Source organism: Harmonia axyridis, chromosome 1 (assembly GCF_914767665.1).
Source record: "Harmonia axyridis chromosome 1, icHarAxyr1.1, whole genome shotgun sequence".
NCBI classification, from domain to species: Eukaryota; Metazoa; Arthropoda; class Insecta; order Coleoptera; family Coccinellidae; genus Harmonia; species Harmonia axyridis.
The window spans coordinates 31,740,851-31,755,407 of NC_059501.1; the positions used below are offsets into that span (position 1 = coordinate 31,740,851).

The 14,557-nt window shown below is 32.1% G+C and overlaps 1 protein-coding gene and 2 long non-coding RNA genes across 5 annotated transcripts in view; 1 reads left to right on the plus strand and 2 right to left on the minus strand.

Moving 5' to 3' along the window:
* Positions 1-7: 7 nt before the first annotated feature.
* LOC123671699 lies at positions 8-1,085 on the plus strand. The gene is made up of 2 exons (XR_006746157.1): positions 8-180; positions 373-1,085. It is a non-coding gene; the product is annotated as an uncharacterized LOC123671699 (long non-coding RNA).
* Positions 1,086-2,451: 1,366 nt separating this feature from the next.
* The window catches only part of LOC123671700 (ankyrin repeat and LEM domain-containing protein 1-like), a 30,735-nt gene continuing 18,629 nt past the window's right edge, over positions 2,452-14,557 (minus strand). The window contains exons 3-7 of one of the 3 annotated variants that reach the window (XM_045605674.1): positions 13,563-13,801; positions 4,847-5,165; positions 4,274-4,789; positions 3,966-4,186; positions 2,452-3,799 (exon numbers count right to left, since the gene is read on the minus strand). In XM_045605674.1, coding sequence (XP_045461630.1) covers positions 3,168-3,799; positions 3,966-4,186; positions 4,274-4,789; positions 4,847-5,165; positions 13,563-13,801 — 1,927 coding nt within the window. In that variant the 3' untranslated portion in view covers positions 2,452-3,167. Of the gene's footprint in view, positions 3,800-3,965; positions 4,187-4,273; positions 5,166-10,354; positions 10,496-13,562; positions 13,802-14,557 lie in introns of those variants that run through there. The other 2 variants (XM_045605673.1, XM_045605675.1) reach the window with 2 other exon arrangements.
* Positions 7,656-10,264, minus strand: LOC123671701. Its single transcript, XR_006746158.1, has 2 exons — positions 7,758-10,264; positions 7,656-7,699 (listed from the first exon to the last, which is right to left on the minus strand). It is a non-coding gene; the product is annotated as an uncharacterized LOC123671701 (long non-coding RNA).

The following is a 14,557-nucleotide window of genomic DNA, read 5'->3' on the forward strand; positions in this document are numbered from 1 at the left end:
GTAACGACCTTCTACCTCCTGATTCATCCTATAGTTTCTTGATCTTTGTGTTTGTTGGTCACCTTGTATTTTGCAGTGTATTGATATGTTTCAACGCAAAAGTTCATTGAAACCATCAATAGGAGAGCATGATAATTTGTTGTTGTTGTCCATGTGGGTGTAGGACTGGACTGATTGAAGGTAGCTTTAAAAACCGAATTTGAATATAATTATCACTATTTTCAACTAATTGAATAGAATGTGAAAATTCTTTCTTTATTTTTTCCTTCTTTTGGAGTGTTTTCCAAAGAACTTTGGGTGCTCATAATAAGATTTTGATTAGTTTTAATATCATGCAATACATTAAAAGTAAAACACGGAATATAATTTCAGGTCATCCACCTCAAACAAATCTTACAAATCAACATAATATACTAAACCTACTGATCTATGTATCTTTTTGTGAGTGAAAATGTTAACGCAGTGACTAATATGGAATCCAAAGTGCCAACAAAGGGATTTTTTTCGACAAAGGAATAATTAGATATTACTTAAGGGTACTAAAAAATTGGAGAAATTGCTAACAGGGGTGCCGCTGATTCAATTCGAGTAGTTCGGAGCTTTTACTTCAGGATTTCAATAATTGTTTAGCATTTATAGCCCGTATGTATCTAATTATTGTGCCGTCGACAGTCGGATCAGATCGAGTCCTCTCATAGATCCACTGGTTGATGAATTCGTAATATTCACGATTGAATATTATTATGATGGATATTCCTCCTGGGGTGGATATATCGCCCTTATCCACCCCTTTGGGTAGGCCACTGGTCTTCAGCACTTTCACCTTACCTGTTCATGATCTTTTAAAATCAGATTATGTATGCAGAATTCAATTTTGTAGATGGTATGCCTAAATCAACTAGACATTTGGGGACACAACCATGGTGTCTCCATGGCCCTAGTCTAAGGAGAATTCTCCTACTCTACAATAAAAGATAATTGGAGCCTACTCTATAGAATTTTTTGTTGCAAATTTCCTGAAAACTAGAGTATCTTGTATATGCAAAATTTCGTGTTGACAAAATAATAAACCATAATAAAAAGTTTTTTGCAGTTTTTGTTTTTAAATTTGATTCTTCGATTTCAGCACATGTAGTTCATGAAATGGATTCAGAACTAGAAGGATCAACTTGGTATGGTAACTATAACATTTTTTCCACAAACTAAAATTTTTTATTGAATATAGGTAATGAACCAATTTTTCGCTGATGTGTAAAAAATTAACAGTGAGAATTTCTTTCGGAATTCAAAGATCAAACCCCGCAGTATATTTTGTCTCCTTTTCATATATTTAGTATTCTGTGCTTTCCACCATTTGACTCATAGACAAATTTTCTCTATGATTTGACTAAGAGCTCTGAAATTTAATAGCAGATTTTTTTATATATTCTATACAGGATGTACACTTCTAAAACGGCTCAACTTCAAGGGAAGATTATAAAAGTGATTTGCAACAGAAAATGTCATACAACACATGGTCGTAGTTTTATGAATGGAAAACTATTAATGAGGATATGTTTTCTTTGCAGTAAAAAAAAAGATGTGGCAAATGTATTGAATAAAAGGGCAGGTCATTTTGAACAATTAATTGTTTCATGTTTTCATCTGTTCCGTTCATTTTTTGTATTTAATAATCAAATTTAGATATCTTTGTAAAATACTTGTTTGTATGAAAAATTAAGTTTAGTAGAAATCAATAATTTCCATGAGAATTATCTCACTATCCAATCGAAAGAAGCTCTGAAATAGGGCAAAGCAAATTTTTAGTCGTCTTTCTCATTATCATCACGTTAGCCATGATATTACAGCAGAAGGAAAGTAGCTAGCACAAAACTTGATATGTCGATCGAAAGCCTGCCAAATGGAGAAGTTTTTATTGCAAAGAAAACATATTCTCAGTTATAGTTTTTCATTCATAAAACGATTGGACAGATACGACTTATTTCGCTCTCTTCAGAATATTCACCACTTCACCCTACTTGTCAGTAAAACTCTTTTTCTCATATTAGGGCAAAATTAATGCTATTTCGGAATATATGATCAAATACGATGAATGAGAAATGAATAAGATATAATGGGTTTTATGGAAAAAAGCGAAAAATTCCGTGAAATCAAGAAATGTTAAATTGAAGAATAACCACCAACATTTCGACCATCTGTTATATGACATTTTTTGTTGCAAATCACTTGTATAATCTCCCCTTGAAGTTAGGCCCTTTTGAAAGTGTACACCCTGTATGAGCTATTACTGTAGAAAATATCCAAAAATCTTTGAATATCCTGAGTCATCATTCTTAAGTTGTTGGGAGAGACAAAATTTCTTTATCAGTGTCAATAGTATCTCCGAAAATGTATGTATCATACAGATCTAATAAAAAGGTATGAGGGGTTTCTTGAACAATAAAGCTTAAATAATTGCAAATTCTTTATTATAAAATATATCATGGATATAACAAATACGCTTAAAAAATAGCGGTCATTTTTATAAAAAATACACTAGACATGACTATAATTCACTTCATTATGTAAGCGTTGCCAAACTGAAATTCTGAACATACATTTCAAATAAAATTATGCATTGAGAATACTAGAATGGGATGGAACTATAAAAAATATATATAATACTGCAGATATATGTTAGAAATCCAGTTTCTCAACAATATTATAAAAATAAATTATTAATGAATCGATATATGGTCATGTAAAAATTAACATAGACGTAAAAAATTAGTAAAGATGTAAAAACTACATTCAAATAATTGAAATGTGCTAGATATGAAAACAAAACTGCTTCCTTATGGCAGTTCTTCACTGAACATCAAATGCTTTTTCATTTAAAATCTTGAAAAATTGTCCCTCCTTTGAAGTTAAAGTCTTTACGTCTATGAAAATTACAAATTAAATCAATTGAAAATGTCAAAAAAAAAAAGAAATGTATAATTTTTTGACTTATCTGTTCGATTATTGAATGTAGATTGAAAAAATGCGAATTAAAAGAATCTACTCAATGTGGAAAAAAAGGCACTATAGTTAAATTTGTATTTCTCAAGTTTGACTTATTTTTGTGTTTTTCTAAAGACCTTTTCGTTAGATCAACCCTCCCATTTCACATTATTGAAATTTATTTTCTATTCAATATCAGCAGGACACAATTGCCTTTCTCCCTCATTAAAAAAAATCATCATTGCTTTATACAATAAATATACACCTAACAATTTTTTCTGTTTTTGGGGCCAAGTGGAAGCAATTCCATAAAAGTCGCCACCTTTAACATTTGTCAAATTATCTAGTTTTAAGGCACTTATGATTGCTGCTTCTCGAGTATATGCTTCAACGGGAAGAACATTTTGGAAAATGTGCAGGCAAATGACTCCATTACCACTGTTCCATATATCTAAAATAAGGTTCAACTTCTTGTTGGGAGAAGATCGTTTGTCATTTTTCCAGAGTCCAACAGCCTCATATAAATGAGAATAAGGCCTGGATCTTTTTCCCTTCCCAACATAAAATATAGAAGATAAAAACACTTCCCACATATCCTTAGAATCCATTGATTCTGCTCTGCATGGTAAATTATTTGTTACCCTGGGATCTAAGAGAAGGTAAGTGAAACTTGTTTTGCTATATCCCTCTCTCCATTTTCTTGTATAATTAACAGTATTGAATTCTTTGACAATTGTTTCCTCTAGGGTTTTGTATACAGATGCGTCCTTCAGCCAATTGGCATCTCGCAGAGTACGTTCTAGCTCCACAGAAAAAACTGAAAATAACAATATTATATTATTCATTAAGTTTCAAAAAATCATGAACTAACATGTCCTAACATTAGGCAAGTGAAATTTAGTCCGAAAAAAAATTGAAGTTGAAGGAAAAATCATGACATGACAGTAAAAAATTAAAAATGTCAAATCAATATTAGTACTCACTTTTTCTGCTTTGTGGATTAGTTATTTGACTCAGAGGGTGTTTTTTGATTTGTTTCAATTTTCTCAGATAAACCCGTTTGGTTGTGAATGTGATTGGTCCTGGATTGTAACCATGTGTTGTCAATTCTTTCCTCAGAGTATCAGTGTCATAATCGACAGTGGCAGGATAAGAAGAGAGCTTCGAACCGATTGATGAGGACACTATACTTCCTGCATAATCACTGTAAGGGAACATAATTAGAAAAAAAATTCAAGAATACGGTGAAAAGTATGTAAATTGCATTGAAGTTAAATTCTTAGTCTCATACCTTGTCGCTGTTTTCAGCAATCGCTTCTCAAATAAGACTATTCCTTCCTCTTCGTCAATATATTTGTATACTTCGGACACACTAACAAAACTGACATCATTACTGCAAATTCCTTCAGACTTGGTGCTACTTCTCCTGCTTTTAGCCTCGTTTGTCGTAAGATTTGAAAGGTCATTGGTGATTTCGAAAACATTTTTATCAATCACAAATGTTGAGTTCGGTAATGCAGAGTTAATGCCAGCTGAACAAGTATGGTAATCCGTAGAGGCACTTATGGAGGCGTTTAAATTTTGAGTTATATCACATCCATTTACTCTGGGGGCATTAGGACAAAATGGAGATTCCTTATCATCAGCATTGGAAAAATCCTCAATCTTCGAATTCGGCAGTGTAACTATACCACTTTCAGCAGAAAACTCCTTTATTGTTGTGAATTGTGCAGCATTAGTTTTGTTATTTATACCACTTTCATTTTTTGAGGCAACTGCTGTATTGTTCACTTCAACGTTTTGGTATCTAGAAGGGGTGATCGTTTTTTTCTGCACACACTTTTTACTGCGAACTTTCACATACCTCTTACGGAACTTGATGGAATCATTGACAACTTTGTATTCTACAGATCGTTTGCCCCAGTCGGATTCGTCGTTGGAACTTTCGTGGGAATCACTATTATTCAATGTAGATTCGGTCTTGGTTACGACTTCTTCAGACTTTTCTGGCGATACATTGGAATGCAGATGATTTTGACACCATTTTATCACATATTCGGTAGTGTCGGTTTCAGGTAATTGTTGAAGAGAAGCGAGATTCGTCTGGGTCAGGGATTCAGTCTTATATTCTTGCACTAGCTCGTACTCTCCTGCATGACCTCCATTCTCCACTAATATCTTATCTGAAATAAGATATAACTCTGATTAATTGATGTTTTCATCTATAATGTGCTCGATTGCTCAGAGGCCTCTGAGGAACCAAGGACTAATCTGATTTTAACTAATAAACTGGTAGATTAATACAGCCAGTAGATAAATCGATAGAGTTGATATACATAGTCGTTAGATCCAAAGTGTTTCTAAATATATTCTATTTCAGGTAGTCTCATAAATAATGCTCTTCTTTTGTGATGAGACAATATTTGCATACATAAATTGTTGTTATTATTGGCCTATTTCACCAAAATACGTTGCAATACTCTCATAATTGACAAGTGTCAAATGAAAAGCTAAGGAAAAGTTGCAAAGTTGAATAGTGTAACTGGTTCTAGCATATAGTTATGAATTAGTATTACTTTTTCACTTTGTCAATTTGACAAACTGCAATGTGAAAAGTTGCAAAGTTCGGCACAGCAAGCCTCTGGATTTAATTCTAAATAGGTATTTACCGAGAGAGTTTCAATACCCTAAGGTATTACTATAGGATGTTGACACTTTCTCAAGTGTAGGATGATGCAATATTTGGGTTTTGACACGAGAAAATTGAAGTAGGAGTTGTATGCAAAAGTATTAATTGTCGAATTGTTGAGGTTGGTAATTAGAGGTAAAATGTAAATAAGATTAAGTTTTGTACTGATTAAAGAATTTTTCTAAATTAAAATACATTATAAGAGCGTCAATGGATAATTCATTTTGTAAGTCATTACGGCTGCGAATTAGGAATTGCGATTTTAAATTCTGATAATTGGAATCACTAGCTTCAGCGTGATGTATCAGTCGGTGACCTTCTTGATTTTGAGAATATTTATTTGCGAAGTTACATCAATTTCGCAACTTTTTGACTTATTTAGATTTGACATTGAATGATGGAAATATTTATAAGAAAAACCATGTACCGTAAAATTGATCTGATTACAACATAAAATTGATAATTAATTCATTTAATGTCATTTACATTAGTGATGTATAATGATTTTGATAGATGTAAGATATTTTTTAGTCTAAACAATTTTGAAATGCACTTTTTGAGCATTTTAAATTTCCTTATTAGGAAGAATGACAATAAAATAATAATTAATTATTTCACCAAAATAATTTGATGATTCTCATCTTTATTCGATATTTATTAACCCTACACTTCTCGAATTTTGTTTTTTGTTAAAAAAAATATAATTTCGATTCGTAGTATTGAGAGGAAGCATAAAAAAATAATAAAAAAATTCTAGAGTTTGTATTAAGTTTTATTTTTGAAAAACATTAGTTGTATCAAATTTGATACATAATGCATATGAGAATACATTTTCAAGGATTGTGGAAATTAACAAAACAATTATTATTCTTGTTGAGACACAAATGAACACCACATTTTGAACATTTCAAATGAGAGAATGATTTGCAAGAAGGAAATTTACATCTTTGTCTCACATCATCATAGGTAGGCCAGTGGCCAATAGAATCGGTCATGACGTCCTTCGGAGGAACATGCGAAAACACTATGGACTTTTTCTTTTTCGCAACAAGCATATTTTTGACGGAATCCTTGGATGGTCTACCTCGTTTCTTGTTTCTATTTTGTGACTTACAGAGTCATTCTGCTATTTCTAGCCGAACATCAACCTGTTTGAGCTCGTGCTTACCAATTCTCTTGTGGAGAAACCATGTTTTTACTAAGGTCATGTCGACAAAATGGTAAAATAGACGAATATACCATTTCTTAGACCTAATTTAAATTTTATTTCTGCCAATATAACTGTCCATGGCATCAACGCCTCCCATATGAACATTGTATTCCGGGACTAGGTTTGGACACTCAATATTCACATACTTTTTTGATTTTCTGTCCCACCTTCTCACTTCTTTTGGAGGCATTTTCCATTTGAATGTTGAAAGAAAAGTAACTGGCTCAATATCTAGCCATACTACAGATGTTATGTCAACTTCATCGATATTGCAGATATATTCATGCGAAGAGCCTCTAGGTTCTTCTATCAACTCTTTTTCAATTCAAATATGCGCTATGTATCAAATTTGATACAACGGAAATTGTGTCGAATATAATAATATCACATGGTATAAATGAATGAAATTATGTTATATTTGATATATCTTACCTTTATCGAAGTAAAAACAGTTTTTATAATGCAACTTTACGAAAATTCGAAGGATAAACAAATCTGAATCACCTCACACTGGATATGATATCAACTAGCTACCATTTTGAAACATAAACATGCCACAGATGGTATAAGCGCGCGGAAATGTATTATGAACCGTATTGAATCTTAAAATAAGGATGTATCAAATATGATACGGCGCGTTTTATGTAAGAAACTGCTAAATAAGATAACTTTAAATGAAGTTTATTTTGTTGTATCTGATTTGATACAATAGGCAGTGTAGGGTTAATTAGGTGGCCTGTTTAGGATGCTATTATCTAAAGGTTTCTCCTTTTCGAGCATATTTCCAGCCTTTCAATTTCTAGAGTTTTCATGAAATCCTGCAAAACAGCCTCATGGAGTTAAACATTTTTTTATCGGAAGATTCCAAAGATTTACCGTTGGAAGTTATAATACAGAAATCTGGTCATTCATCGTGAATTTTTCAGAGGTTTTCTCGGAAATTATAATAGCTATTTCCAATTTGATATAAAAATGTTTTCTAAACCGTATTCGGACTAATATGTCATATTACTATTGTGATGAGTTGGTTAAACTTCATCTACCATTTAAGTTGTTAAGAGTTCTCTATTTTTATCAGTTCATCTCAGGCGTGTTTTGCAATTTTGCCAATTTCTAAAATCAAATATCGAGCCGCAAAAGAATCAGTGTTGAATTTTGTATTGCCAAAAGAATTCATTGTGCCGAAGCGCATATTTCATAGAATATGACCAGAATTGTGGAAAGAATAAACTTTTGTCCTTTGTCCGTTCAAAAACAAGACGGAGCAATATAAACACAGTAAATCGCATGGTTTGCGTTTAGAAAATGTTATTGGTCAAACGGTCATAAAACCTATCCCTCCTTCATCCCTAACAGACTGTCAGGATCGTACTTGGAACGGAATGTGGATATCAATAATTATGAATTCATGATTTGTATATCCAATTCACAGAATAGTAAGGAAGAAAATCATTCTATCGGTGCTGAGGAATGTCGGAAATGCATAAAACACATCATAGAGGATGTTTGAAAAAAATCATGTGGCGACTTGATAACACTAGGGTGTCGACCATAGAGAAATGCTGTTATGGTCAAACTGACACCGAAAATGAAAGCGAATCAAATTCGGAATGATTTTTTTATCATTTTTGTATATTTGATTTCGATTTCAATTAATTTTTCGGATTGTTTTCATTTGGCCCACCTCTTGTTAGATTTGTGACATTACATATTTTTCTGATGATTGGATTTTTCCTCAAAAGGATTGTATTGTTTCGGAAGTGGCCCTCTTTGAAAGATACAAGATATTTGGAAGGATAATACTTATTGTGTATCATTGATAGATCTTCGGTATTTATTGACATAGTAGTATTTTTCACAAAAAATATATAGTGAATAATTCATACTTTCATTTTAAGGCAAATCAAATCAAAATATTTAACGCGACATTTTACCTGATTAGGCAGTACATAGACACAAATAATTGAACGCATGAATCTTTATCATCATATTCAGTATTAGAAGATTATCGTTTTTCGCCTGAACCAAATTGGGATCATGGAAATACAAATTGTTTACGTCACTGGCGTCAGAAGTCTTGCTTTTTGATCCTTTCTGCTCCCAGAATAATATGCTAAAAAATAATTAGTGTTGGAAAATATGTATATCGCAACCAGTCGGGCGATAGTGATTTCAAATAACAAATTCAACAGCATCGTTAATTAAAACTAGAGATTATCCCACGGATCACGAAAGTGAAATTATTCGAGACGTGATATGAATATGAATTTTTGAAAGTGTCTATTTATTCTAATGATATCTAAATGATCTCTATTCTTAGAAAAGTTGAGTAAACTCAAATTCATTAGGAAATAGTGTCCGATATTTCCGATTAAAAATCGATAATTCATGTCGACTGTTTTTTGTTTTTTTTTTTACATTGTCATCCTCAGAATTTATCTTATCCATATAGAAAAAGTTCAAGTAAATTGAAAAACTCCATGAAATGTAAATTACACATTTTTCACGAAATCATTTCGAAATATTGAAAATGGATTATGTCCTGAAAGCTATAGCTATACCTGTTGCAATCATGAATGTTCCCACAGAAATTTTAGGTATTTCTCTAGAATGATGATTCAATCCATAAACAAATATGAGAACAACTTTTTTGATGATTCAGATTTTTTAACAAATGTACTTAATTTCTAATTGTTAATGACCTAACAACATTCAAGCAATTCATTTATTGCAGTAGTTGATATCGATTTGAACATTCATTTTGCGACTTGAAACAAGTCATAAAGACATACAAATTTTACACTTTGGTTTATTATTCCCCCCACATTCAACGCAAAACATCTCGATCGTAATGAAAAAAATATAAAATTAGCAATGGAAATAAATTTTATGAATATCATATGTTCCTAATGAAAATTTTAAAAATTTATATCTCCGAAACTATATAGGACTATGCCGTAAAAATATTGTATTACCATCTATTTTAAGTATCATCGTAGCAATACAAGTTTCAAATTTCATGGGTGCTGTCAATTTTCTGAGAAATATTTTTTAAATGTTCAATGATTTTTTGTTTGAAATTTTTTTTTTACCAAAAAATACAAATGAAGGAAGTTAGTGAAGCATTTTTGAAATATACTTTGAGGCAATTTTTCAAATACTTCGAGAGTTAAAATTCTTGCACATGATGCTTTTTCCACATGGTGTAAATAATTTTTGGTTGGTCAAAATATGATAGAAAATAATCCAGGATCGATTTCCTAATTTCAGGAATGGTTAGCGAAAAAAGGTTTATGATCTAAATAGTTGCGATACCATGAATTTCAATCGAAGAAAATTTAGTACTATTTTTTGGATTTGAAGGAACCTCTAAATCGAGTTTCTGAATTAAAAAAAATATATGTACGATCAACTACGCAATACATAATTGAAAAACTTTAAACGTGTTGGTAAGATAATCGTAAAAAACTCACTCATAAATTTCATTTCCGTTGTAAATAACAATTGAAGCAGTCACCATAATTTCCGTTAGAATCGCTTAAACACTTTCAGATCAAAATCAAAATATACATAGTTGCAATCAATTCACATTCAATACTACTAAATTTTCGTTATGCGTTTTACTATTTGGAAAAGAGCGGCGCATAATTATTGAGCAGGCTTATAGAAAATATTTCAATATTGCATCATTCCTAATCCAGGCTGGAACGAATAAGATTTTAGGAAAAGAGCCTAATCCCTAAAATATTCCCAACTGCAGCAATACCCTGTATATTCTAAAAATAGAATATCAAAAATAATCGATCTAAGAGCAATTTGTTTTCGAATCGAAACACATTTTGGACAAACAACGTAATTAACCTCTAGAATTGCTTTGAAAAAAGTACATGTTTGCAAAAGTAAGCACTAAAGTGATAAAGAAGTTGCTTGCTTCATAGCAACACCGGGATACAATATTTCGAGAGAAGCACCGATTTGCATTAAGAGCTTTTGACCGTTCGTTCATTCGTGCGCGAAGTTCGCCCTTGGATACCACAAAACTATATTAGGCTAACTGTTGCTGTCGGCTAATTTATCTAGAATCGAGATCAAGGGTTTTGACCATACGATTCGTGAGAATTCGGGTGATTACTCCCTGATTCTCATAATTTTTGGCATCATTCCAAAATTGATTTGTGTAACATTATGGTAAATCTTCACAAATCTGTTTATAAATGACATCTATTCTACGTGACTTACATCATAAGTATTACCCAGTGGCAAAAAAAATGCTTGAAAAATTAAAAATTATAGAACTTACTTTCATTAACTTAATTTGATGTAAATACTCAAATCCAAAGATAAATTGCAAAAGTAAGAATTTGATAACACCCACTTTGCATATACATTAAACGGATAAAAAATATTAACATTAATTATTGTAGTATGTTTCTTTAGAATGATAACATCGAAATGGTGAAATGAAATCGTTTTTCCAATATTTTGCATTACTCTGAGAACATTCTGATTTGAGAATTGAAAATAAAAATTATTCCTGAAACATCAAGGAGCTGTCCCAAAAACGGAATAAATGGGATTCTACGTTTAATTTCTTTCTTTAAATTTTGAAATTTATGATTTTAAATTTTAGTTTCAAATTTGATGCTAGATGTAGACATTCCTGTAATTTCCACAAAACAATGTTAAACATGAATTGTCATTTACTATAAATCATATTTTGATATTTTTAACACGTATTATCTCATCAGAATATTCCTATACATATTGCCATGTGTGCCTGTTGCATTACTGTAGATTATTATAGATTTGAAACACTGATGAAGGATTCAAGAAACCTTCATTTATTATTGCGATTGTCATAAACCAAAAATTGTTTGTGTTTAATTACGTTCATTTTTCAATTTACCATAGATTTCAATTTAAAATCAATCGGATAAACGTTCTATCTAAGTTAATCTATACCTACAATTGTCCATCACAATAAGTAACCGTATTTATTAAAAATGAGGGTATCACAAAACACAGAAATTGATACCAATTACTTATTCATCCTTTATAATAAACAACTCATTTGTTCGAACATAAGAATGAAATATACGATCGAAACACATCAATAAGATGTTTTGATATATGAGACAGACGACATTGAAAGACAACGAATAGCACAAAATTCTACAAGACAGTATATGAAAAATGATAAGTCAACGTCAACGCCTTTTTTCTTGCAGTGACTCGTTATGGAAAATTCACTGTCAATTCGGAACGACCGGCCTGAAGGTCGAAGTGATAGTAACAATTCGCTAGAGTGATGAAAAAGATGATGCAAATATGAGTAGTATTTACTATAATTGAACCGCATCAATCAATCTCATTTCAAACAATAATTATTTATATTTCAATTTAATTTATTTCTTCCGGAAAATAATGTCTAATTGTCTAACCCGCCTTATCTTGAATTCTTTCCAACCTAGTACCTACAAATACGTCACTACAACATAATATTTTTGGACATACTTCTCAACATAATATTTTTGGACATACTTCTTATGTGAAACACGAAATTTATTTTGCCAATGAGGCTTGTTTCCGTGTAATTGATTTTAGAGTTTCTCTATGCGATCAATCTACCCCCAGTACTTTACTCTAGAATAGAATTTTATACTACGGGCTTATTGGTGTTTCAGATAACATTGCTGTATTCCTTACTTAAAAATCTAGTCATCTTTTGAAGCGATCCAATTTTTTACTTCTTCATAAAACCGGAAGTGCTGGTCAGCTAGACCGTGTGCCATTGATATAATTAAGTGATAGTCCGAGGGAGCAACGTCTGGAGATTACAGCTGGTGGGGTAGGACTTCCCATTTCAACGTTTCCAAGTATGTCTTGACCACTTTCGCACGGAACATGAGACCGATCATTGTTATGCTGTAAAATCACTTTATCATGTCTCCTGTTGTATTACGGCCATTTGTCTTTCAATGCTCGGCTCAAACGCATTAATTGTGTTCGATAACGATCGCCTGTGGTGGTTTCAGACGGTTTTAACAACTCGTAATACACTACACTGAGCTGATCCCACCAAATTAATATTAGGTTTGGCAATCGGTGTGGAAGCATTGCCGGGATATCCCCATGGTTTTCTGCGCTTGGGATTATCGTAATTATTCCATTGATGGCTTTTTGCATCACTCCCAATGATCCTGCCAATTATTGTTGCGTTTGACACGAGTCTTGATCAAGTAATGCCCCAAATTCTGCATCTTCGAAAACCTTTTTGCGTTGAAGCCACTCTCAGCATGTTCTTTCACTAATAGCGGCCTCATCATAGGTATTTGAGAGCATTCGATGAACCTCAGCCGCAGAATATTCACATTGAAATTTAAAACCTCCCGCAAATTACGAGAATTTGGCTCGTAAGCTGACATATTTAATCCAGAATAACTTTATGATGCAGACACAAATCGACTGATATTTCGATGGCGTTATGTTTACAAATACCTAAGCTACGACATCTACGATCTATTTATTTCGACTACCACTTACCGCTACAGCCACCTATTGCAAAACGGCTGAAGCAAAGTTGTACATCTAATATTATTTTCTAAGACTATTATCTTGGATTCTTCAATACTATTATCTAGCCATTCTAGCCTATTCTAAAAAAAAAACAACAGTATTTACCTAGGGTGAGATTGAAGGCCGGCTCTAAATCGGACCTGAAGACGAGACGCTGGCTTTCCATAAATGATAGCAGCAAGTCTTTGCACTCCTTAAATTCATATTCTTCAGCGTAGTCGATTGGTTTCTTGTAGTTAACATCACGAATATTTGGATCGCCACCACAACACAATAATAATTTAAGATTCTCTGTTCTACCATAGGCAGCTGAGATATGCAAACTAGTGAGACCATCGGAAGTTCTGGAAAAAGAATTTCAACTTTGTGATTGATTTTCAACACATTCAATTGAATTTGATAATCAACTTTAATGAAAATTTCTAATGCCCTTGCTGAAGAGAAAAAAAAATCAATAAAAATTATCTTTTATGAGATCCTAATTGATCATTTTGGTTAGCAGCAGTTTATGAAAGGTCTGATCAAGGACGAAGTAGATGTTTTGTAGTATAATACGTTCTAAATTTCTACTCTTCGAAAAATTCCATTGAAAATATTGAGATTAGGAGACCCACAATCCTAAATTTATAAGTAGGATCTGTATATCGATTGCACATAGAAAGTATAATTGTTTGTGTTCGAAAATTCTCTATTGTCAAGTCATTTGCGAAATTATCACAAATTCAGATCCGAAAATTCCAATTAAATTTACTTAATTTCTTAATTATCAATATCAGGGTTTTTCATCAGCAATTAATAAATTATTTTCGGGAAAGGTTTTCTTGATTTGATTCGAATTATCAAGCTAGGAATTATCGAAGATTTTCATTAGAAATGCTTTCGATTCTAACCAAAGCAATCACTTCGATTCGCAAATAATAAATAAAAAAACTCTAGGTCAGTGGTTATACGTGATAGCTGAGGGTATTCCATTTTTTTTCTCCATAAATTGACGAGACAAAAGTAGCTTTGTCATGTTTCATATGAACTATTTGAACACTATTGTTAACTTCAACGTTTTCTTCCATATTTCATGATTTCAGAAGGACCCTTTTGATTAT